Source organism: Vigna umbellata, chromosome 1 (assembly GCF_029865625.1).
Source record: "Vigna umbellata cultivar VRB3 chromosome 1, Vumbellata_1.0, whole genome shotgun sequence".
Classification (NCBI taxonomy): Eukaryota; Viridiplantae; Streptophyta; class Magnoliopsida; order Fabales; family Fabaceae; genus Vigna; species Vigna umbellata.
The window spans coordinates 87,051,635-87,076,764 of NC_142165.1; the positions used below are offsets into that span (position 1 = coordinate 87,051,635).

The window sequence follows — 25,130 nt, forward strand, 5'->3', positions numbered from 1 at the left end:
ATCAAAGTTTAATTGTTGAAAAATAATGGGATCTGAATTAGATCTTTTAAAAGATTCACAAAATAATTGTTAAAAAACTTCTTTTTTGACAATTTCTAATCTTCAATTCAAAGATAATCTTTAAGTCGTCATAACAGGATAAAATGATTTTATATATGACCATTTTTATATAAAAAAAACTGAATAAAAGCCGTATACTAATTACTATCCAGTTATTCAAGATCAAGAAGGTTAAAAAACAAAGAGATTTACATAATGATAGAATACGAATTATTTTCCTGTAATTAATCCAATTAATTCCGTGTGATTAGGTTCAAAATCATTTTCCTATAGTTAATTGATTTCCTTAGGCTATTAGTTCCTAATAATTATGTTAAGTATAAATTAAAGAATTAAATCATACAATTTGACTATTTATATATATTTTCAATGAATAGGAAAACACATTTAAATTATTATATGTTTTTATATAGTATCATGAGTCCTTTCTGATTTAAACATTGTTTCTTTGTATTTGATCATAAAAAATAAATATTTATACTACAGAGAATTTGTAACCGACTTTGCGTTTGAGAATTTTTTTTCGTTATTTTTTTGTTTAATGTTGTTATTTTTGTAACAATGACTACATATATTTTCTTTTCATCCAGTATAATTATTGTCACGACAAGACTTTATTATTTAAGTGTGAACACTTTCTTACTTGAAGCAAAAATAATACGAGTAAGTTTATTCACATCATGATTCTTGCTTAAATATGACTTTTGTTTAGCTTAAGCAACTAGCACTTTAAACAAAATTCAACTCACTTGAACAGTTTATAGCTTAAGTATTGCCTTTTGCCTTAAGAGATAAATGCAGTGAGTTAAATTTTGTTAATTCGATATTAAATTAAATGTAGTTTTGACAATCCTTTTTTAAATATGGAAAAAACAAATACCATGGTGTTATAGTGGTATTAAAACGAAAAAAAAATTATCATGGTAAAAAGGTCCAATTGAGATAAATGAATTTAAATCTTTTACCTTCAAATTAAAAGAAAGAAGGAGGACTAAATTGTACAATCCTAACAACCGTTGAATGAAAGCATACTGTAAGAATTTTATGCTAACATATACTAAGAAAGAGTGATAAGAGATGATAACAAATTAAAATATAGTATATTCGAGTTTAAATGATGCATATCACTATATTTTAAGTTGTTTGAAGTAAAATTTGATACGCTTATATAACAAATTATTTTCATAACCCTAAGTGTCATTATAAATGTTATTAATAATTATATTTTATATATCTCATGATAAAAACTTTAAAAATAACATGTTTTCCTCACAGTTTTCACAAATATTTACTTATTCATTCCTCACAAAATTAATATCTCGTTACAAAATTTGTCATAAATTAGTTGCCCACAAATAGATATAAAAAATTATTTTTTAGTGAAGTTGATGGAAGAAAAGGAAGAAAAAGAAGAAAAAAATTAAAAAAACATAGTGAAATTTAAAACTATAGTTTTTTCTTTTTTTTTTCAAAATTTTTAATAAAGAATGTGTCACGTGGGATTTTCACTTTTTTAACAAAAATATCCATGGTAGTTCCTGTGTAACCATTGGAAAAAGAAATCCCTGTATTCGAGTCAATTTCATACATCGCTTGTTCCCACGGACTATTTCTACATATGTAAGTGAGAGAAACAAACGACCCTAAGACCTTAGAGAAAAAAAAATGCATATTCAAATTTTACTTTTATATAACTTATATTTTTTATTTTATTAATCTAATATTCTGAATTTTAATTTTTAATTAAATTTTAAAATAAAAGAATTTAGCATTTTATTTTTATTTATTTATACGATCCCTAATTTTAGCTTATCCTAAACTAAATTTATATTTTAAATTTTGTCCAAATAAGTTATAAATAAAAGAAAATAAATTAATTTGATTTTTTACAGAATATTAGTTTTGATTAACTTAATTTAACGTGAACTCTCTCCTTTCATCAACATATTTTTAAATGGATGATATTTTTTTAATGAAATGTACATTTCAATATCAACATTTTTTAATTAAAAATTGTTCCTGTAAATTCTTAAATAAACAATAAAGTTCCCAAATAATTTACAAATATATATACATAATAAAATGAACTGTAAATAATATAATAAAATTCATTGTTTAATAATTTAACTTGAATTTTCTTTTTCAAAAGTTTACAAAAAATTTAGAAGTTGAACAAAATTAGGAATTGAAGATGAAAAGAAATCAGAAAAGAAAAAACTGAATTTTTTAAATTAGAAAAAAAGAAGAAGACGAGTAAAAGTTTATAAATAGTTTAATTCCTGTGATCATATAAAGTATGTCTTAATTTAATAATTTATAAAATAACTAAAATATTTTTATATTAAAAATAGAATATAGTTAAATATCATGATTTACAAAATTAAATAAATCAACATATACCTCGTTAAGTTGACTTTCTCAACAAATTCTATATATTTATGAAAGAATTTGAAGTATATGAATCCCATTAGATATGATTGTAATGTCTTATTCCAGGTTCTGTGATTGAAATCCTTATCATCAAATGACACATCCTTCTATGTACAAACATCAATCACTAGCAAACAGTATAGACATATTTTTGTTGTATTATTGATAATAGCTTTCATACATCAGTGTTAATTTTATTATAAAAATAATTCTGTGTAGAATATCACCAAGAAGATCTCACAAATAAAAAATTGAAGGGGACTTGAAAGTGTATCTTAATTCACAATAATTGGTAATGATAAATTACTATAAATATGGGCATTATTGATAATTAAAAAAATTAAAATTGTATTTTAAACTAGACACGTGTTATTATATTCTAAGTAGTTGTTGAGTTTGGCGGGGTACCTAATCCTGAGATGGAAAAGAAGAACCTCCACTCTTAACCTTAATATTTTTTTGGCCAAACAACAAACAGCTTTATTACAAAAGAGTACCAGGATACAAATCAGCACAGTACATCACAGGACCCACCACCACCTTAAATATTTCATTTACTCATTCAAAACATTATATATTTTATACTTTTATTTTATTTTTATCCATAATAAAATTTGACAATAACCTAACAATAATAGTATGATAGGAAAAAATCTGAATTAAAATAGATTTTAACGTTCTAATTCACTTTCATAATATATGTTTATATACTAAAATACGGAAGGAAAAACTCAACCTATTTTCTTGTTTTTTTCTGAGCAAAGAATGAAATGAAACCGGCTACATTTTAAAACAGATTAAATATTTGTAATGTATTAAACGCGCTATTGAATTAATAAGTATGACACCACTTTCACTATAATTAAATAAGAAAATAAAAAGCACTTCGGGCGGGCGTAAGGTTTATGCGCCTTTCTGCGGTCAAGAATCTTTTTCAATTAAATAAGATTAATGATATTAAAGTATATAACCCTAATTTTTAAATATTAAAATGTAGTTATTAAAATAAGTTATTTTATAAATATTGTATGTTTCATAAAATTATAGTTACTGTATAGATGTCGGTTCGTTTTGTGATATATAGGTTTATGTTTCATGATGATAAAATATATAAATATTAATTACTTATTTTCTAATCTACTTCTCTTTCAGTTTATACTTCTATAAGTGAAATAAAACTTTATTTTGTGGTGTCTACAAGGAGTTGTATATATATAGTGTACCAAGATTTATTTATACTTGAGAGAGATGATTGTTGGACATCGGGATCGTGAAAATTATAATGAGTGGAAGTTATTAAAATGAATTTAATTGATAAAAACATGGATGAAAATATTTGATTAAGTTTTTTTAATTTAGTAATGTAGACGAAGGATGATTTTTGAATTAGAAAGGTGCATTAAAGAATAGAAGAAGAGGGAAAGGAGAAATGTAATAAATGATGTGAGAAATAAATTATTTATAGATTAAAGGAAGAGAGATAAGGTGTATGAGGAGAGAGAGAAATAATTGGAAGGGAGGTAGAAGAAGGCAAAGGCATGGGTGGGGTTAGTAGGAGATGGGAAAGAAGTGGGATTAAGAACTATCTAAATTGAGTGAAGACAAAATAAACGATCACGGTTGATTAGGTGAACCCAATAAGGCCATCACATTAAATGATTGCTTGAAGCCCTAGATCTTCAGAATCTCCCTCTCAATATGTGTAACCCCACTCTCATTTATAAGGAAGGACAAAAAGAAGTTTCTTCCAAACATTCAATACCTCCTTCTCTCTCTCTCTTTTTCCCCTCTGCATGAACTCAAACTCATTCACACAACCCCTCAACAACCTATTCACACAACCCCTCAACAACCTATTCCTACAAGGGTTTGTTTGATTCTGTGTCACATGGAATGGATTATTGGACTGTGGACTCTGATGGGTATCGTCCTTACATGGTGCTGCTACTGGTTTCTGTGTGTCAAAAAGGAAAACGGTGACAGGGTGAAACAGAAGAAGAAGAAGAAGAAGAAGGGGAAAGTTCCAAGAGGTAACAAAGGTTGGCCTTTACTCGGAGAAACCCTTGAGTTCATTGCTTGTGGCTACACCTCCAACCCTGTCAGCTTCATGGAAAAACGCAAGTCTCTGTAAGACTCTTCCATTCCTTTCACTTAATTTTCCTCCTTTTTTCTTACTTTTCTTTTTCTGCATTCTCTTATTTCATTCTCCACGAGGCTGATGACATGCATGCTCATCCAACACAATTTTTCTTTTTCCCTTCTCTTTGCTCCTTTACTTATGGTTGGAGCATTACATCATTGATGCACATAAGTGATTTCCCCGAGTGACAACAACTATCAATGGTCAATTTATAATACAGATATGTATGTTTCTGATTCCTTATTAGGTATATATATCCATACACACACGTATATATATATATATATATATATATATATATATATATTCATAAAATATATATATATATAGCAGAAAAATAAAAACCACTAAAAGTCTCTGTCCCCATGGACATATCCCCTTACTTTCTAGTCTATTCTTTGTGAAGGCCCAACTTTTAACAACTCTGTGTGGTCCTTTACAATGTTCGCATATTTTTATCGGTGATCATGTGTTAGTGGCAATTCTGTCCTTGTACGTGGTCCACACGTACGCTGTTCAACCAAATGGAGAAAAAGAAAGTAGCATTTCTCTGACCTTTAATCTTAAGCAAATATTTAACTTGTATTAACAAGCAAATATTTTAGTTCTTTCTTTCTGGAGTTTTAAGATTTTTAACTTTTAGATTTCAAATGTTCAGAAAGGAACTGTTCAACTGGCCTGTATCTATAACTTTTTTTTATGATTTATATATATACCTGCACTCAGTTCAGCAGCCTCCATGGAAAAACTTCGAGTTTTACATGATTGGGAGAAATAAATGACATTGTTTTTAGATAAATATATGCATGGATAATCTGGCTAACGTGTTAAGTAACGGCGAGTAAACATCTAATTAACTGTTAGTTGATATTTAGATAGATAAAGAAAAAAAAAAGAGTTCTAAAAAGGTTGGTAATAGGATTTGATAAAACAATTAATGAAATGTTTAAAGTGATAAATATCGTAAGTGTTGTGATATATACATAGGCTTATTAATCTGAATTGTTATCCTTTAGTGAGACTGAAATCATTGGGTAATTCTGTATTTTCTTTTCTTGGTGTCTGATAAAACACTTGTTTATATAAAAGTCTTTGTTTCCGTAAAAGTTAACATTTTTCTGAGCCCAAAGGTTTTATTTTGCTGGCATGGAGACAGTGAAGGAGAGGCTTTATGCAGATGTAACAGAGAAAAGCCAGTTTTACCATTATGTGTTTCACTCTGTGGAAGGTTGAAGTAACGAACTAGAAATTAATGACAGGAAAAATAACAAGGGGGGTAAATTAGCAGTAAGAAGTAGTGAAGGAACATATTACCTTTGAATGAAGTGATGGAAAAGGGTATTTGGCAGTTTGTAGATGGGGAAAGCAGCTAGCGTGGCGAAATGACACAAGGCTTGAAATGGAATTGAATGAACGTAGGTGAAGATATATATGCTAGTACAGATCACGGAGGTCCATATATGTTTCAGAACATTAAAGCCCTCGTGATATAATTAATAGATATGAACCATTTATGGTTGTACCGTTGTAGGCTTGCAGCTTCTATAGAGAGAATAGCATATCCAAAGAAGGAAGAGCAGAAAAGCCTGCTTCTGCCATAACTGGAGCTATTCTAGATTCACCTTTGGACTTTAGTGGATTGTAGAACTGTAGTTGCAGTTGCTTCTGTACCCAGTAACCACAAACATTGTTCAGGTTCAATTTCCCTTTTAGTTTATCTTTCTCACTTTTATTTGAGTCGATTAAGTTCTTTTACTCAGAAGAAAAATAAAATACTACATCTCCTTCTATCAAATTTCTTTCACTTAAATAGTCTGATTTTTCATTTTTTTTTTCTGTTCAAAGTCTTCACAAATTCATTTTATTAAATTTCTTTAAACTTTCTTCTATTATTCAAAACATAGATATTATTTCACGCAGAGTTTTTACCATCCAAATCCAATCCTTGTTTCATTTTCTAAAAGTTCCTTCGATTTCTATAATTTCTTTTCCTACATGTTTTGCTTTTTGAAAATTTTAAATTATTTTATATTCTAAATATATCATAAACTCATAAACATTTTTTTTATAAAAGATGTTAAACGGTTTTTCTAGATTTCAAAAATAAAAGTTTAGTTGACTCAAACGAAAGTTGAGAGTAAAATCGCGTGTATTTTAAATTAAAGGGAAAACGTTATTAAGTCGAATTTTAATACAGGGTTAATATTTTGTAGGACAAAATTTAGGCTGTGTTAGATAATTACTATCGTTTTCTAATAAAAATATATATATAGCATGTTTAGCAATTAACTATTAAAGGGTGTTACATTTTTTGATGAAGATTTCGTTTCCATTGTAATTTGTAAAGTGTTTATCTACCTCCACAGTTTAGAGCTCAAAACGCTCTCTGATGCATTTTTCAGAGAGCGAAAATTTGTTGTTATGGTTGAAAACGAAGTTCGAAAATACGAATACAAGTCTGATTGATGTTCCGTGATAGAACTATGAGCTACATCTAAGGATCAAGTCCTTTAGTAAATTATCTCTTTATCTGTTAAAAGAAGAGAATTTAATTTAATTTTTCTCGTATTCTTTAGGTAATACTTTATAAAGTAAACGTTTAATTGTGTATTTTAAACCTAATTCATCTCCAAAAACCGGCTTGTAAGATTTAAAATTTTACAGATACAAAAATTTTATTCTTTTTACAGTTTCTACCATCTAAATTTAGTAAGATCTGAAAATAATGAAAGATGATATATATAAAAGTTAAAAAGAAGGATTAAAAAACAAAGCTTTTGTTCATATTGTGGGAAGAAAAAGAGAATTAAACCAAAGAAAATCTTGTAGGAATGAGAAAGAGAGGAAGATGATGAGTGAAATTTTGAATCTGGGTGTGAATATTTGTGTGCAGGTATGGTAGTGTATTTAAGACAAGCATTTTGGGAACTGGTGTGATTGTGTCCACAGACCCAGAAGTGAACAAGGTGATTCTGCAGAACCAGGGGAACATATTCGTCCCTGCTTATCCAAAATCTGTGAGAGAACTAATGGGAGACTACTCCATCCTCCAAATGAACGGGAACATGCATAGGAAAATTCATTCACTCCTTGGAGGCTTCCTACGATCCCCTCAATTCAAAGCTCGAATCACTACAGATATTCAACACTCTGTTAAACAATGCTTTGCAACTTGGACCCACCAACCAATTTACGTTCAAGATCAAGTCAAAAAGGTCCACTTTATTTTAATTTCATCAAATTCTACCAAACAAAACTACAAATCTTTGCTCACCAATCAATTCTCTTAATATATCAGATCACATTCACTATTCTGGTTAAAGTTCTGCTTAGCATTGGTCCCGGTGAAGATTTAGACTTCTTGAAGAGAGAATTTGAAGAGTTCATAAAAGGGTTGATTTGCTTACCCCTCAAGTTTCCTGGAACAAGACTACATAAATCCTTGAAGGTTATTTCTCTCCCATGACAAAAATCATTGAAATTTCACTTTTTGTAGGGATATTGTATTAGTAGTAGTCGTTGAATTAATTAATGAATTAATGGATGGATGGTGCAGGCTAAGGAAAGAATGATGAAAATAGTGAAGAGGGTAATAGAGGAAAGGAACAATAATATGCATAAGAAGAAGAATTCAGAAGAGAAAGGAGGTGCAGCAAATGATGTGGTGGATGTGCTCTTAAGGGATATTGGTGATAGCAACACTATCTCTAACATGTTAGAAAATATCTGTGAGAACATAATTGAGATGATGATCCCTGGGGAGGAGACTCTTCCCACGGCTATGACCATGGCTGTCAAATTTCTCAGTGACTCTCCCCTTGCCCTATCCAAATTACTGGTACATTTTCTCACTCATTAATTATACTATACATAATCAACGCTTTCTTTTTTTGTTCTTTAAATTATTATAACGATGGAACAAAAATATTCGACACGATCCTTTTCGGGAAATTCGACAGCAACTAGCTATAACATTTCACTCAAGATTTAAAGACAATAACTAGAAGAGTTTTTTTAACTTTCTCATTTTTATGGTTTATGTTATTGTTCTACATAAGTGCTTCGTAACTTTTGGAGATAAAATTAGGAATATATTTGAAAGCATTGAATGTGTATGGTGAACATGAATGGAATCTAGAAAAAATTTGATGGACCCTACAGATTGGTGCTCGTGTGCGGTACGGGCCACGATAAAGAAGTGTTTGAAGTACTCTAACAAGTCATTTTCCTTTGGAGCACTATGAAGCATATACGAGTTTGGAGTGGGGCTAACATGGATGTGAATGTGGAAGTTTGTTGTGTTTTTGGCTATGCTACATATTCAACGCCTCTGAAATTAGGACCACCGATTAAATGCTTCCACCACATACCCTTTTGTTTTCCCAATCACCACACTCACTTTATTCTTCCTTAATCTTTGTTCGGTGAAAACTCGGCGAAAGAAAAGTTACAGTTTTTTCTACTCTTAGTGTGGTTATTTTATTATTGAGAATATAATTCAAAATCCATGTTAAGTAACTAAATTTATATTTGATTGTTTGACACCAGGAAGAGAACATGGAATTGAAGAGGCGGAAGAACAGTGCAGAGGATTATGTATGGAGTGACTACCTTCAACTGCCATTCACACAAAATGTGAGCCTCTTACGGTAGCTATAGAAGGAAAAATCAATTTCCAACCTATTATCATAAAATTATCTTGTATAAAATACCATGTGACAGGTTTTTTTTTTCTTTCTGTCTTTCATTTACCACTCACAAGGTTATCAGCGAAACTCTGAGAATGGCAAATATTGTGAATGCGATTTGGAGAAAAGCAGTGAAAGACGTTGAAATCAAAGGTAAGTTTGTAAAGAAAAGGAGGCAATGATTTGTGGTATTTGGCCCCGAAGCATTTGTACAGAATTTGATGCAGTTTGACTATTTTGACCGTGTGTAGGGTATTTGATTCCTAAGGATTGGTGTGTTGTGGCATCTCTTACTTCTGTGCATATGGATGAGATGAATTACGAAAACCCTTTTAAGTTTGATCCTTGGAGATGGGAGGTAAGTCAGGAAAGAAGCAATCAAGCATAAAAAAGTGTGTGATATATATGGTAGCTATATATATATATATAAAGAAAGCGTAAACTGATAATGAGTTATTTATGAGTACAGAAAACCGGAGGAGGAGCTAATAACAATTGGTTTACACCATTTGGTGGTGGACAGAGACTGTGTCCTGGAATAGAACTGTCAAGGCTAGAGCTATCTATCTTCCTTCACCATCTTGTTACCACTTACAGGTAACAACAACTTGTATAGAAAAATGAAAAAGGCAGTTTATGATTTGGTTTGTACTATGCAGATGGGTGGCGGAGAAGGATGAAATAATCTACTTTCCAACCGTGAAGATGAAGAGGAAGCTCCCAATTAGTGTAACAAGCATTAATTAACAGCTAATTGGAATGTACAGTGATATGATATAGATAGGTGTAGATATTTGTTTGAGTGTAGAGAGTAAAAAAAGTATAGGAAAAAAGGGAGTGTGTATCGTTGTTAGCTCTAATGTCCCATCTATTTTTAGAGAAAGGTGGCTTTGGGCCCTCCTATAATAATATTGAGAAATTGAATGCAAGTGGGAATTATTGAAGCTAACTCTGATCTTGAGTCTCTGTCCATTAAATTTTTGTGTTTGATTCCTTTGTAACGTTTGTGGTGGGTTTGGATATCCATGTGGGTTTTGTTGTTCTCATGGTCCCATGCCATGATATGGGCTCGTGCTCCACCACCCACTGTTCTTCTCTCAATTAGTGGATTTGTACAACTCTTGTACCTGCTACTCGATCCCACAATTAACAATCATATGTTTTCATGCAAATACTCTCTCTCTCTCTCTCTCTTTTACTTCACTCTTATTTCCCTTTCTCAAATCCTTCCCAAAATCAACGCTTTCCATTTTATTATTTCTGTTACTTGACAAATTATAATTACATTAGCTACAATAAACTGATATTTTCGTTTATGCTTAATTCCTAATAACATTAATTGTAAATGGTAATTAAATTAAACAGTTGTTAAGGCAAGTCACTCTCATTTGTGCTCACTGTCTGTTCCCACCGTTGGTTCCTTATCTATTTCCGCTCGAAAAGTTTCGTACAACTACCACAACATCATGCGATGTGGTTGTCACGTGACTTTCCTCCAAATCAACGCCCAGTGTTCTGCCAACCCAAGCTCCTGTTTTGCATTCCCCATCTCACTTCGGTCTCTTTTCAGGTTCCAAAACTTTGACAGAGACGTGTTGAGAGAATATTTTTATTTTAGACCTCGATTATTCAAACCTCAAAATTATCTATCACATGTATTGAGAAATGGCTAAGAACACACACTATCGAATTACGTTGGAACATAATCATTTTATTTGTTGTATAATACTTTCTCACACATATAAAAAAATGAATAAATAAATTACTAAAATATAGAAATACTCTTCTCTATTGTATTCTTTTTAATTGTTGCACAACTAAACAGATAATACTTACGTTTCACCTAATTGGGTTGTATCTTGCAATGATTGCTGAGGACATCTCTCTTTTACCTGATTTATTTGCGGTTAATTACAAAAGAATTTAGAATAGAGTGAGTATTTAGTAAAGGTGATACTGAAATAAATTTATAACTATTGTCTTAAAAAATAAATGACAACCAATTTGAAATTTATAATAAAAAAATTAAACCAAAAATAAAGTGAAATAGATGACAGATCGATTAGCAATTATGTAGTGATGCATGTTATGTGCATGTACATCAAAATCATACTTAGATCTTTATATAAAGTAGTTATAAGTTTTTACCTTTTTGTCGACTTAATCATGATTCAATTATATCTTAATTAACAATTAAAAGGTTGATTTATGATCACCATTCTTGTTAATGACCTTCTTAACTGGTCGGCAAGGTTGTTTGATCAAGATAGTCGATCAAAAGTGTTTGATCACGTGATATGTCCAAGTCGGCCAAAGGATGGACAACCAAAGGAGGTCGGCCTATAGTGGTTGGTCTAGAGGAGCTCGGCTCAGAAGAGCTCGACCTAAAGTAGTAGACAAAGGAGCTCGGTCCAGAGGAATTCATCCAAAGAAGTTTGCCTAGAGAAGCTCAACCCAAACTAGTCATCGATCTTGGGGTTTGACTTTTCAATTGATGGTTGGCTGTCCGAGATTGACCAGTTAGGCATATAATAGAAGAATAATGGACTACTTACTAATAAAGTGTCACTTCAACTTAAATTATAAGTAATAAATTAAATAAATAATTAAGTGTAAGATGGCTAAAACTAACATATCACCTAGACAAATATTAACATGTTAGGTACATATGCAAAATATCTACATCATTGAACCTTCCTCAAGCCCTTATTATTAAGTATTATCTTTTGCACTATTCTATATTATTGTATAATACATGATCATAACAAATGAAAAACTACAACCATAACTCATGATAAACTAACATATTTAAAAGAATAAAATTACAAAACACATTTAAGTTCTAAAATAGTTCACATCTCTTCACATTGCATTCAACAATACACAATATCATCTAATGAACCTAAAGACTGCTACATTGAATTGGATTAAAATATTTTGTATTTATCAAATGATCTCTTACTTACTCATATGACAAGTTTAATTCCATATAACCTGCTTGAAACAATTATCTTTCACACCAACCCAAGTTGTAAGAATTTTCATTAACTCTTCAAACATATCTTCAAACATATATATATATATATATATATATATATATATATACATATATATACATATATATATATATATATATATATATATGTATATATATATATATATATATGTATATATATGTATATATGTATATATATATATATATATGTATATATATATATATATGTATATATATATATGTATATATATATATATATATATATGTATATATATATATATATATATATGTATATATATATATATTATGTATATATATATATATATTATGTGAGTCTAAATAAATTGTAGAGTACCACAAACCATAAATCTTGTATGTATTCCCGTAGGTTGTTCTTAAACCTATTTTGAACACCTAATTTAAAAAGATATTTAACATATTTAGAAAGAACTAAGTTTTTTAATAAAGTAATATAAAGGGATATTCTATTAAATTTCAAAGTTATGGGTGAAAAAAAGGAACAGGGCTAGAAGAAAGTAGTAATGTGGGTGCAGGGCTATTAAATTCAATAATTATTAAAATTTAAAAGAAAAACAAAACTTTAAAAAGATTTGTTAATCGGATATAGAAATCCGGATATTCGATATTGTTTTTTAAATTTTATTTTTATTTAATTTTTAATAATGAATTAATTTAATTTCATATTTTAATATATTGAATATTTTATTTAATATAATTTTATTTAATATTTGATAAATAATTGTTTTTAAAATTTTTGTTTTTTATTTAAATTTTAATAATTATTTAATTTAATTTATTATTTTAATATAATTTAATATAATTTAATATATTTAAATGTATTAAATATTTTATTTAATATAATTTTATTTTTATTTTTTTTATTTTAATTCTTTCATTTTTTATATTTTTAATATAACAATTATTATAATATAAATCATATTTTAATAATTATTAAAATATAAAATTATATTAAATAATATTTGAATTTTAAATTAAATTAAATTATTATTAAAGTGGTGTAGAGAGAAAGAGAAAAAAATAAAAAAGATATTTATTAAAATTAAAAATAAAATTTTTGAAAAAGTTAGAGATGAAGAATGAGATGTTAAAAGGTTAAAATTAGACGAAGGGTGAGATGTGAGATGTTGGAGGTGTAGATGAAACACCCTAGTAATGTTTTCTACGCGGAACAAACGGCCCTTCTCTTTACTAAGGAAACCACTGGGTCATTGATGAAAATGTTGTGGCCTTTACTTCCTGCACGCCCAGAATTTCTTCCTACACTCATAAAATTTTAAAAATAATAATTTTATTATTTGAAAACAAAAAGGGACTTCTGGATGACATATTCCGAAAAAAGAAATCGTAAAAAAGTTTTCTGAAACGAGATTTTCGGAATAGAATCCCGGAAATGAAATTTCTGAAATGAGATTTTTGAAACAAAATATTCAAAATACATGCAAAAGATGTTCTGAAATAAAATTTTCAGAATGAAATTTCTAGAATAAATTGAATAGCATAAAGAAGAAAGATGAAGAAAGCATGGAATGAAGTAATGATTGTTTGAAGTCCAGTGGTAATTGGTGATGCCTTAGAACTTGCCGTGCTCTTTATCCATTTTAATGTTCCCACTTTCTTTACCATTTTTAATGGAAAATGATTGCTCCTTGCTTCCATTGGCTGACTACTCCAATTATTATAAGGTACGTAGAAACCCTAATTAACTACCTCACCGTTTTATGTTACACTTTTTTCTGACAGACTACAACAACATAATTTCCCTGCTAAGAAACACAATATATATGTTTAGAGAAACAACTTTCATTTGGAATCACTCTCTTCGCACATCAAAACCACACTCCAAACATTCAGTGTCATTTTATTACAATTATATATATGCATTATCAATAATTTTATCAACATTCAATGTACTTTTTTTCATAATTTCAGGATCGAGATTAAGTCTTCTTCCACAAATAATTTTCAAGTTTTAAGATTCCACAAATAATTTTTAAATTTTAAGATTAAGTTAAGGTTGTCTTTGTTCCTTTTCGTTCGGTCAAGTCACGTATTATTTGCAAAAAAAACTTAATGCTAAGGTTAATGTTTATTCAAATATTTCAACAATAAATACATAATAAAAATAACCAACAATCTTAATATCAAATTTATATTCGTAGATTTTGAAATAAACTTCTGATTAACATTAATCTAATTACGATTCAAACAAATTATTTTCATTGTTGCTTTAGTTTGTAATCCAATTAATTGTTTATATGAAATCAAAAGTCTGTTAATAGCTTTATTTATGATTGATTGAGCAGTTATACTGTATCCATAACATAATTGTTTTATATTGTAAAAGTTATTTTCTTTACTAAATTTGGTTTCATATAAAAAGTTGTGTTCGGTAGTTTTTCAATTACAGAAACAGATTGGTGGACATGATGTTGTGATGATATCATTCAGTATATTTATTTTTTAAAATAAGCGGCAATTTACCTAACTGGCGCAAAGTTGCAAAGTAAGAACTACCAATTAGAAATAGTGAAAGGCTTCTTTTTTGGTGGCATGGACTGATTCATCTATAACACCTTGTTCAAACCCATTTCATGATGCTCCCAACCCACAAAGTGGCTAAAGTTTTTCAAACCCATGCACTTTTACAACGGTCTAATTATTCCAAGAGAAGACATCAATTCTATGCACCAAATATTTCTCCTTAATCTATGCCCTAGATTGGGATATTGTATTGGAATATAATAATGAAATTAGACTAGTTATGAACTAATATAAGAGATATATTTATGGATTTTTTTATATATCATCCAATTATTTTTTATTTAATTTAATGTTTTTAAATCATACTTCAATTTCTAATCGAAGCTGTTTAAATATGAAATTTTAAACTAATGCTGATAAAAAAAAACTTACCATTTTAAACTAATTGTATAAAAGATTCACCACCATACCTAAATAATTAAGTTTTTAAATATATTCAAAAATTGGATTTGAAAATTCTTTTGTTCCAATGAAAAAAAAAATTAACTTTTAGATAAATAGTTTTCACCATGGCAAATAATTTGTTCTAATATTATTGTTAGAATTATTTTTAAATGAGATAGAAAATACCACTTTGTCTTGTTTTTCTTATATGTTACTCATTTTTTTTATCTAATATGAAACTTGTAATTTATATTTGAATTCTTATTTAATATAAGCTTAAATGCTTATTTTGTCTCCATGTTAAGAGGTGAATTTTCGTCTAGTACCCGTTTTAAAAATGTAGATATTAGGTCTCAAAATTGTCAAAATTGTATGAATTGAGTCCCTTCCGTTAAATGGACAGTAACGAACGGAGTTAACTTATAGTTCACGTGTAAAAGGAATCTGTATTTTTTCTTCTCTCTCCTATGCCTTTTCCTGAAATGCCCCAGCTTTTTTTTATATCTTTATTAAATGCTTTTCCTACAAAATCTACCTCCATTATCAACTTAGAAAACACCTCCATGCTACTGCCCGCAAATAAGCTAATCACCCAACACACACTTCATGCAAATAAGCTAATCACCCAACACACACTTCATGGCAATAACAACAACAAAAGTAATAAAATTGTGTTGAAATACTTCACGGCCACCCTTTAAGACTACTTTTCTGCAAAATACTTCAGCATCACATAGAATAAGGTTGAAACCATCAAATGAATGTTGGCTCCATGTTGGTAAAATATACATTGGCATATTCACAAACACATAGAGTGCAAGTTATTTGTCCCCACTTTGCCCCATTTGACTAGGTACCCAACACAACTAAACCATACAAGGAAAAGCAAATTACAAATTACAGAGTATTTATTTGACCAGAAACTGCGTATTTTGGTGGATGGAGGTGCTCAGAAGTTTCAACAACTAATAGAGGCTTTGAGATCAATCTTGGTGATCTGTCTGCAATACTGTAAGGCCTACAGGATCCATTCACTGCAGTTGGCAAGCTTGATTCAGGTTTCGGCCGAATCTGAGGCTTCAATTAAAAACAAACCCCCCCCCCTCAAAGAGATGAATTCAAATAAAACACTGAAAGTGAAATCTTCAAATAAAACAAAGAATACCAGCTTGTTCCTCTCAGCCTCCGTAGAACCCTCAGTGATATCCTCCTTCGACGACGTCGTTCCTGCCTCCACCGGCATGGCACGTGCTGCTGTAACAGGCTTCGACAGTTTCGCTGGCTGTCGTCGCGGAGGCACAACAGCAGCAGCAACGCCGCGACGAGAATGGGCCCGACAACGATTGTGACAATGACGCCCATGAAGAGCTTCTTGGACTTCTTACGCGTCGTGGCCCGGGTCAAATTGGAGGAGGGAGACGGCGCCAGAGCCGAGAAAAAGGGGTTGCAAGCCTTCAACGGCAGGACACAAAGATCTACGTTTCCTGCGGGCCATTGTGTTCCAAGAAGAGGCCGGTGAGGTGGGTTAAGTTGTTGACGGAGAAAGGGATTTGACCGGTGAAGTTCTTGGATAAGAGATTCAAGCAAGTGAGATGAGCGAGGCGAGTGAGACTCGGAGGGAACTCACTGGAGAAATGGTTGTTTGGGAGGTAGATGTTGCAGAGCAAAGACAGAGAGAAAAAAATATTTAATAAAAATATAGAAAAGAGAGAAAAAGTTAAGGGTATTTCAAGAAAAGGCAGAGGAGAGAGAAGAAAAAATGCAGATTTCTTTGCCATGTGAGTTGGAAGTTAACTCCGTTACTGTCCATTTAACGAAAGGGACTATATTCATACGATTTTAACAACTTTGAGACCTAATGTCTACACTTTTAAAACCGAGTACTACACAGAAATTTACCTTTTAACATGGGAACGAAGTAAGTATTTAAGCCTTTAATATATTATGTAAACAAATAAATATATATAGAAAAAAGAAAAGTGTGTGAAGAATTGGCAACCTAAAACAATAAATGCACTAGTTTTTATTTTATAAAAACTTGTGGTTGAAGAAATGTTCGGAGAAGTTGGCATAGGCAATGCAAGATACGGAGGAATCCAATTCTCTCTTTTTTTATGGGAAGCTTGTTCATGGAGTTTACTTTCACACTCCACACTTTCTTCTGGAAAGCAATAAGTGGTTTTACTATCATTTCCTTAACGGTTTCTCGATGCATGTGCCAATCAATCATTCTATTAAGAAATTTTATCTCGTTAAAACTTTTGGGTGCTTTTTCATTTTAAGTTTTGTTATATAAAGCAATACTATGACTACATTTTTCATCTTTCTTCTTTTCTTGATTACTTGTTTGGTGGCTCCACAAGCTTGAGGCATCACATAAAAGTACCTGGTACTACTGAACACATTACATAGTATGTGTGTTGATAAATAGAAAATATTATATCATCAATACAATTTAATTGAAAAACAAATTGTATGTAAAATAATATTTATTGATAAAAAAAATTGTTGGTAAAACAAAATTTTGTCAATTTTTACATATAAAATTTACAATTTAAACCGATAGAGATATCCATTCATGATGGATCACACGGTAAAATCTATCAGCAATATAAAATTTTTATTATCGATGATCTTTTTTATTGGTAAATTTTTATAGTAGAACAGACGTTAAAAGTTTTCATTTTAGCTTTCACTATATTATGCTAAAATTTGTCGGTGAAGTTTTTTTTTTTAAATCCATGGTAATTGAATGTTTAAAATTTGTTAATAAATTTGTTTGTAATTGAATTTTTGGTAGTCTGTAGGTAATTTTGTTGGCAAATCTATTAATAAAATGGACAGACAAATAGAGAGAAAAAAAAAAAAAGGAGAGGAGGGGAAGAAGAAAAAAAAGATGAGGCAACAGTGACAACAATAACAATCATGGCAGCAATAACAATTTTTACAACATCAATAGTGATGAGAGAAAGAGAATGATAAAAATAAAAAAGGAAATAGGAGGATGAGATAAAGGTTGTGAACACACTGATAGACGCAACTATGACAACAAACTCGACAATAGTGACGACGAGAACAAATAAGGAGAAAGAAGAAAAAAAAGAAGAAGAGAAAAAACAAAATAAGAATAAAATGAGAAAATAACTAAATCATGATATTTACTATCAAAAAAAATTCGTTGGTGACAAATAATTATCGATAACTTTTTACTGTGTAATTATCGATAGATTTTTTTATTCATTGTTCAAATTTATTAATAAATATTTTATTGATGTACTTTTTATCGTCCATAAATTGTTATTAATTCTACTTTACAAATGGATTTTTGTGATTATTGACATATTTTGTCCATGGATAAATTCAACTTTTCTTGTATGTTTACGTAATGCACGTTTATAGAATTATTGTATATAAACTATTAAAATTATAAATTAGTAAATGAAAAAATAATTAAAATCATATATATATATATATATATATATATATATATATATATATTTACCATGTTAAATATTTGTAAATCGTTTTATTAAAATTAGGAAAATGATACTCGAACAACGTTTTTTGACAACATTTCGACACAGGACACGTGTCAGCGTTTGAGTGGTTGAGGTTTTTGCAGGAAAAAGCTGCTGCGTCTGAGAAAGTCTGATAGAAATCTGCTTCAACGCTGACGTGGCGAGGACGGGCACGGGCAGTCTGGGTTGCGCGTTTCAAAAATTGAAATGAAAAGGGAGCGGTAGGGGTTTTTGTTTGGCGTTTGAAATTTGAATTTCATTTTTGAACAATTTTAGAGAGAAGTGAAGGTTGAGAGAGAGTCTAACCTAGAGAGAGCCCGAGAGAGTTGGAGTAAGGGAGTTCGAGAGAGAGAACGACGGACTGGTTGCCGGAGTGCGCCGTTGAAGGTCGAAGGCCGTGTCGGAGAGATCGAAACCCTCCAGCCCGTTCCGTTTGACGGCGCCGCAGCTCCGACGTCGACCGCTCGACGCGAAGACGGGATCGTGTTTGGTCCGTTCCGGCCCAGCGACTTAGGGAGGCGTTGAAGGTGTCGCTTCGTCCCAGGTGGTTCCGTCCCTGTCCCGGAGTGCCGCCGGAGTGCCGCGGGAGATTCGCCGGAGTTTGGGATGTTCGGAGGACCAAAAAGAGGGGTTTTCCGGGTTGTCAGTCCCACCCACACCTTAGGCAATCGGCTCTGTTCCAACCGCCACGCGTGGTCTTCACTCAAGGTTGGTTTCTTTTTTGATTTGTCAGTGCAATGAATGTTGAATACATGGATGATGTTGTATCTGGATTTGATTTGCTTATGTATGAAACGTCTCCCAAGTGGATGTTGTTCTGTTCCCAATTTTTATACAACTTCTTTGCTTAATCTTACATTGTTCTGTTGTTAATAAAATGTTAAGAATTGTTCCCAAATTACTTAGAAGTAGCTGAAATGAGGGAAAACAAACAAGCCACACCAAAATGAGAGTGATGGACGTAGTTGGCCTTGGTGTGCAAAAACTGGCACCCAGGTACCCACTTATTTCAGTTTTTGTGTTGGTGTAGTGTTATTATACATTGAATTCTGTGTTATTTTGATTTGGGGATTACTGTCATGTTGGTCACCTCCTGTCTAGTTCAAATATCTGGCATTTCTTAAAGAGAGTTTAAATTAAATTCATTGTGCTTGAATATGAATACTATGTATTAAGTTTCCGTTTTCTGTTCATTCACACCCCATCCGTCTAGCAGTTCCAGCAGCACGCCCATGAGAAGCTTGGGAGCTGCAACGTTGGAAGCATTCACGTCCAGCTGCATCAAACAGCAGCAACGACAACACACACCGTCTTCAAGTCCAGCCGAATTGGATGCACATGTTGAGATGGGAGAGAAGTGGAAAGCTGACACAGACCTTGTTTATTCCAGCATGGGCAGCGATGGTGTGCAGAACATGCAGAAGTGTAAACAAAATGGAGGGCCCCACATGGCTTTATCTGACAGAGAAGCAAAAGAGTGATGGAAGAAATTCATTAAAGGTTGCTAATGGGAGACAACAGCATGGCAACCTGGCTGGAAACGCACGAGGCAGCACCAGAACGAGACTTGAGAATTTGGCTTTGTGTATTGTAATGAATTTTAATTTGAATGAACAATGTCATTTAATTTCCTGTTACTGAATTGTCAATTTTATTATACTGATGCGATTAAATTTCTTCTGAAATCTGATCTGTGTTGTTGTGTGTCTGCCATTTAATTTATACTGTTGTTGATTGTTTGAAATTTAATTTTTACGTTTGTTTGTACTGATAGCTTTATTGTGCGAGTTTACTGTTCCTGCAATTGCGTTTCTGCTGGTTTTGAATTCTGCACGTTTACTGTTTCTGCCTGTCAAACCGTTCGGTCTTTAACGTCACTGTTAGAGTCGTTCGTCCATCTTTCATCTGATTTTTACTTCCTCTGTGACGTTCGGCTTGTCTCTGTGTTCATGCTTGTTGTTTATCGACCGTTCGTTCTTAATCTTCATACCGTTCGGTCTGTTAGAGATCGAATGGCTCCTTCATTTATACTTACATCTACCGTTCGAGCCTCCTCTGTGCGCGCTGGACGAGCGTCCCTTCTGGGCGACAAGCGTCTGGACGAGCGTCCTCAGTCAGCGTTGTCCGCTAGCTGGGCGAGCGATCTCCGCTCTCTGGACGAGCGTCCAATTACTGGACGAGCGTCCACTTGCTGGACGAGCGTCCACTTGCTGGACGAGCGTCCACTTGCTGGACGAGCGTCCACTTGCTGGACGAGCCTCATGTGCGCGCTGGACGAGCGTCCTCTGCGCGCTGGACGAGCGTCCCCTCTGGGCGCCAAACGTCTGTGCGAGCGTTCTCCGCTAGCTGGGCGAGCGATCTCCGCTCTCTGGACGAGCGTCCAATTACTGGACGAGCGTCCACTTGCTGGACGAGCGTCCACTTGCTGGACGAGCGTCCTCTGCGCAGCCTCCTCTGCGCGCTGGACGAGCGTCCCCTCTGGGCGACAAGCGTCTGGGCGAGCGTTCTCCGCTAGCTGGGCGAGCGATCTCCGCTCTCTGGACGAGCGTCCACTTTCTGGACGAGCGTCCACATTCTGGACGAGCGTCCTCTCCGCGCTGGACGAGCCTTCTCTGAGTGCTGGCCGAGCGTCCTCTGCGCTGCGCGCTGGACGAGCGTCCTGGCTTGCTGTTGGATGGGCGTTCTCTTCTCGATGCTGACAGCCAAATGATGCGCTCCTAACGTCCTAACGGCTCACAGTTGAGGACGAACGGTCACAGCAACAGTCAAAAATAAACTTAGACAACATAGTTTGTAGAATACTATTTGGACGACTACTATTCACTGGGCACTTTAAGGAACGAACGTTACAACAGAACAAACGCCATTTACGAGCCGAACTCTATTTGGCCGAACGTCCCAAAATGCTTTGGACGCATACTACTGGACGAACGCTATCTGGGCGAGCGCTATCTGGACGAACGTCACTTTCCGAGCCGAACACTATTTTGGCGTACGTCATTTCCGAACGCCAGGAGGAACACAATTTGACCGAACGTCACAAAATTGATATGGACGAACGCTACTGGACGAACGCTCAACACCAGGCCGAACACTTCTCTGGACGATCGCTACGGGACGAACGCTACGGACGAACGCTCAACAACAGGCCGAAACACTTCTCTGACGAACGTCATAACTCGCTAATAATGCCGAACGTTATACCATTTGGAAGGACGAACGCTACACTCATAGGAAAGGACGAACGCTACACTCATAGGAAAGGAGGAACGTTACACTCATAGGAAAGGACGAACGCTACACTCATAGGAAAGGACGAACGCTACACTTTAAGGACGAACGCACATGCAGTCAAAAGCCGTACGTTCATAGACGATTACAATCGAAACAAGATATATAAGCACCGTCTGGAACGAACGTACATAGATAACGAAACTCAATAGGTAAACAGTGTTTGGGACGAACGCACATACAGTCAATATTGAGAAACCGAACGCCCACCATTTCTCTTACATCAAAACCGAACGTTTAAAAGGCTGAGGTGGAGTACTGTTTGGACGAGCGCTAACACACACGAAACCGAACGTCTAATATTACTATTTCTCAAAAGACCGAACGCTCTTAGCGAATGGGACGAACGTCCCATTTTCACTCCAAAATTTTGAACGAACGCGCGAATCTGCAGAATTCTGCAGATTTCGCAGGTTTTCCAGAAATCGAGAAAATCCCAACTTTCAAAATGACATTGATTTTTTAATGAATTTTTTTTAACACTTATTGGACATGCAAATGATCTTCAACCATTGATTATGTCATTTATTGAACATTTCTTTGATGATTTGTAACAAAAAATATGTACATTCAAACCTAATCATCACAATTTCAAAGAGTGATAAGAAATCCATAAATGACATTCGTACTATCCATTTTGTAACAACCCTAAATGTTGCAACACTTCATTCCTCCACACAATATGACGTCCGATGAAGATTGACTAACTGTATTATTTTCATCTATAGATGGCTTACTGTTATCATCCTCGTCAGCAAACATATCATAATCACCTTCACCAGTGCTAGAGGCTTCTCCACTAGCCAAATGTTGATTTGATGGGCCTTCTTTTGCCCGGGCTAACTTCTCATATCCTTCTGAAAAGGGGAGAATGTAGAAGGCATAAGCATTAAGCAGTTAATACCACGAAACAGGCACCCTTCACTCCTTCTCATAAACCTAAATATCGACAACATCATAGAAAGAAGAAAGAAGAGCCAAGGAAAAATTGACAATTAATAACCTGCCCCAAAATCCAACACTTAACTAATATGGAGGCCCAAAGATAGTTTCTCCAAACACTAAGAATGAACAAACACCATGTATGATATTGATAATAGAACAATAAGTTCTATCTTGCATCATGACCATAATAACAACATAAGTTGAACAGTATTATAATAGTAAAACCAAGTAGTTAAATCAAATAAATTATAAAATCAAACAGCATATTACATCATGTTGTTAACAATGTAAACATAATGAAACAACAAAACATAATATAAGTAGAATAAAGCATAGTGTATAACACTAACCCGCTTCACGATCAAAAACCTCTCGCTTTTCATGATAAACATCTGCGAAAAAGGTCAAGGAGCCAAAGTTAAGCATAATGTAGGCATAGCAACTAAAGAAACAGTGAATCAAAACAAGCCGCATGACATAGAGTCTCATCAGCCTATCTAAATGATTACATGTTTACACAATGCATAATATCTACAAAGCCCGGAGGGATTAACTCAACTGTATTCACCATTCTCCATCAGCTTCATAGCATCCTCAGTTAGCTGGTCAAATACAACCTTAGTCTCAGCAGACATTTTTTCCTTTCTGTCACTGTTACCTTTTAGCCTTCTCAAGGCTTGCAAAACCTATTGGAAGAATATCGGTTAATACTGCCCAACTAATGAACCTCAAAAAACTCTTAACGAAGTAGATATATGATATATAATTCCAGCCTAGTCAAGTATAAAGATTTACAAGATATAAAGAGAACATGTAAATGAACATGATATAAAATTAATAATTGCAGTTAGATACAAGCCAAATATAACTTTAAACATTGTTTCTTATATTTTTATCTTTATGAACACCATTAATCCTTTATTTTGAAAAAATGGCAATTAACAGGCTTTCTCTGATAACGGTTTAGGGTTGCCATACTCAACTCAAGTTAAAAGTAAATTTGCATACGCAACTATGGAGTCAACAGCAGATTCGGGTTCTCTTATTTTCTGTATTTATTTGTTCCAACTTGAAAAGCACAATGTCAAAATTACACATTCCTTACACGTTCAGATTTGAGAGTAAAATATTTTTAACTGGATAATATTTTTTAAGAATATGAACTACCCTTAGCAAGAAATTCCACAACTCCTTGGCCACATAAAAATCCAATGATTGCCTAAACAAATGGATGATCTACAACTACTCTGGAGTGAATTGGAAAATAAATATTGTATTTTACAATGATACTTCAGTAGAACAAAGAAATAAAAAATCAGAAAATTAAGAATGATAAAATACATACATACCGTTTCCCCAAGTTCAAGAACATTTGCAATCCGCCTCTTCATGACGGCAATATCTTTAGAAGAAAGGTCCGGCGGCACTCCGGGACAGGGACGGAAGCAGCTGGGACGAAGCGACACCTTCAACGCCTCCCTAAGTCGCTGGGCCGGAACGGACGGAACACGATGCCGTGTTCGCTTCGACCGGTCGACGTCGGACCCGCGGCGCCCCTGAAACGGAACGGGCTGGAGGCGTTCGATCTCTCCGACACGGCCTTCGACAGTGAACGGCGGCACTCCGGCAAGCACTCCGTCTCTCTCTCGCTCGTGAACCCTTTCTCCAACTCTCTCGTCTCTCTGTCTAGGTCACAGCATCCGTCCCCAATGTTCGCGCGGCTTCTCTCTACGAAGTTCGAAAATGAATTTCAAATTTGAAACGCAACTTTTACTCTGCCCGTGCCCGTCCCTCGCCACGTCACAATTGAAGCAGTTTTTCTCAGATTTCACCAGCTTTTTCCCTCAAAACGTGGACCGCTCATATGCTGACACGTGTGCTGTGTCGAAATGTTGTCAAAATTTGTTGTCTAAGTATCATTTTCCTTAAAATTAGTAAAAACACATGTGCTATACGTCGTGTCATTAACATAAAAACAATTTATCATGTCACTAAATTTACGTCATGTAGGTAATAAATACACGTGAAATTTGTAATCAAATGGTCAATATTTACAACCTGTAAGCTGCATACGTAAAAAAAAGGTTTTTACGTTG

The 25,130-nt window shown here is 33.2% G+C and overlaps 2 protein-coding genes and 1 long non-coding RNA gene across 4 annotated transcripts; 2 read left to right on the forward strand and 1 right to left on the reverse strand.

The window, feature by feature from the left end:
- The first annotated feature begins 4,343 nt into the window (after positions 1–4,343).
- Positions 4,344–10,490, forward strand: LOC124819874 (3-epi-6-deoxocathasterone 23-monooxygenase CYP90C1-like). 2 transcript variants are annotated; one of them, XM_047291478.2, is made up of 9 exons: positions 4,344–4,617; positions 7,524–7,845; positions 7,929–8,078; positions 8,187–8,468; positions 9,179–9,265; positions 9,393–9,471; positions 9,570–9,676; positions 9,788–9,915; positions 9,978–10,490. In XM_047291478.2, exons 1-9 carry the CDS (start codon positions 4,379–4,381, stop codon positions 10,063–10,065), a joined length of 1,482 nt encoding a protein of 493 aa, XP_047147434.1. In that variant the 5' UTR covers positions 4,344–4,378; the 3' UTR covers positions 10,066–10,490. The 2 variants fall into 2 exon arrangements, with proteins under 2 accessions (XP_047147434.1, XP_087960722.1); XM_088104596.1 differs by having other exon boundaries at positions 4,471–4,854.
- Positions 10,491–18,824: 8,334 nt separating this feature from the next.
- Positions 18,825–20,483, forward strand: LOC148206683 (uncharacterized). Its single transcript, XR_015786288.1, has 2 exons — positions 18,825–19,506; positions 20,015–20,483. It is a non-coding gene; the product is annotated as an uncharacterized LOC148206683 (long non-coding RNA).
- Positions 20,484–22,582: 2,099 nt separating this feature from the next.
- LOC148206684 (uncharacterized) lies at positions 22,583–24,722 on the reverse strand (the record flags this gene model as incomplete). The annotated part of the gene is made up of 4 exons (XM_088108537.1): positions 22,583–22,946; positions 23,385–23,426; positions 23,594–23,720; positions 24,384–24,722. Coding segments are annotated over 4 exons (717 nt in total), but the record flags the coding sequence as incomplete, so codon positions are not given.
- Between the last annotated feature and the right edge of the window lie 408 nt (positions 24,723–25,130).

Coding starts and splice junctions, on each gene's coding strand:
- LOC124819874 (XM_047291478.2), top strand. CDS start 4,379: ATGGAATGGATTATTGGACTGTGGACTCTGATGGGTATCGTCCTTACA. Junction 7,846..7,928: donor TTCAAGATCAAGTCAAAAAG/GTCCACTTTATT, acceptor TTAATATATCAG/ATCACATTCACTATTCTGGT. Junction 9,472..9,569: donor GAAAGACGTTGAAATCAAAG/GTAAGTTTGTAA, acceptor GACCGTGTGTAG/GGTATTTGATTCCTAAGGAT.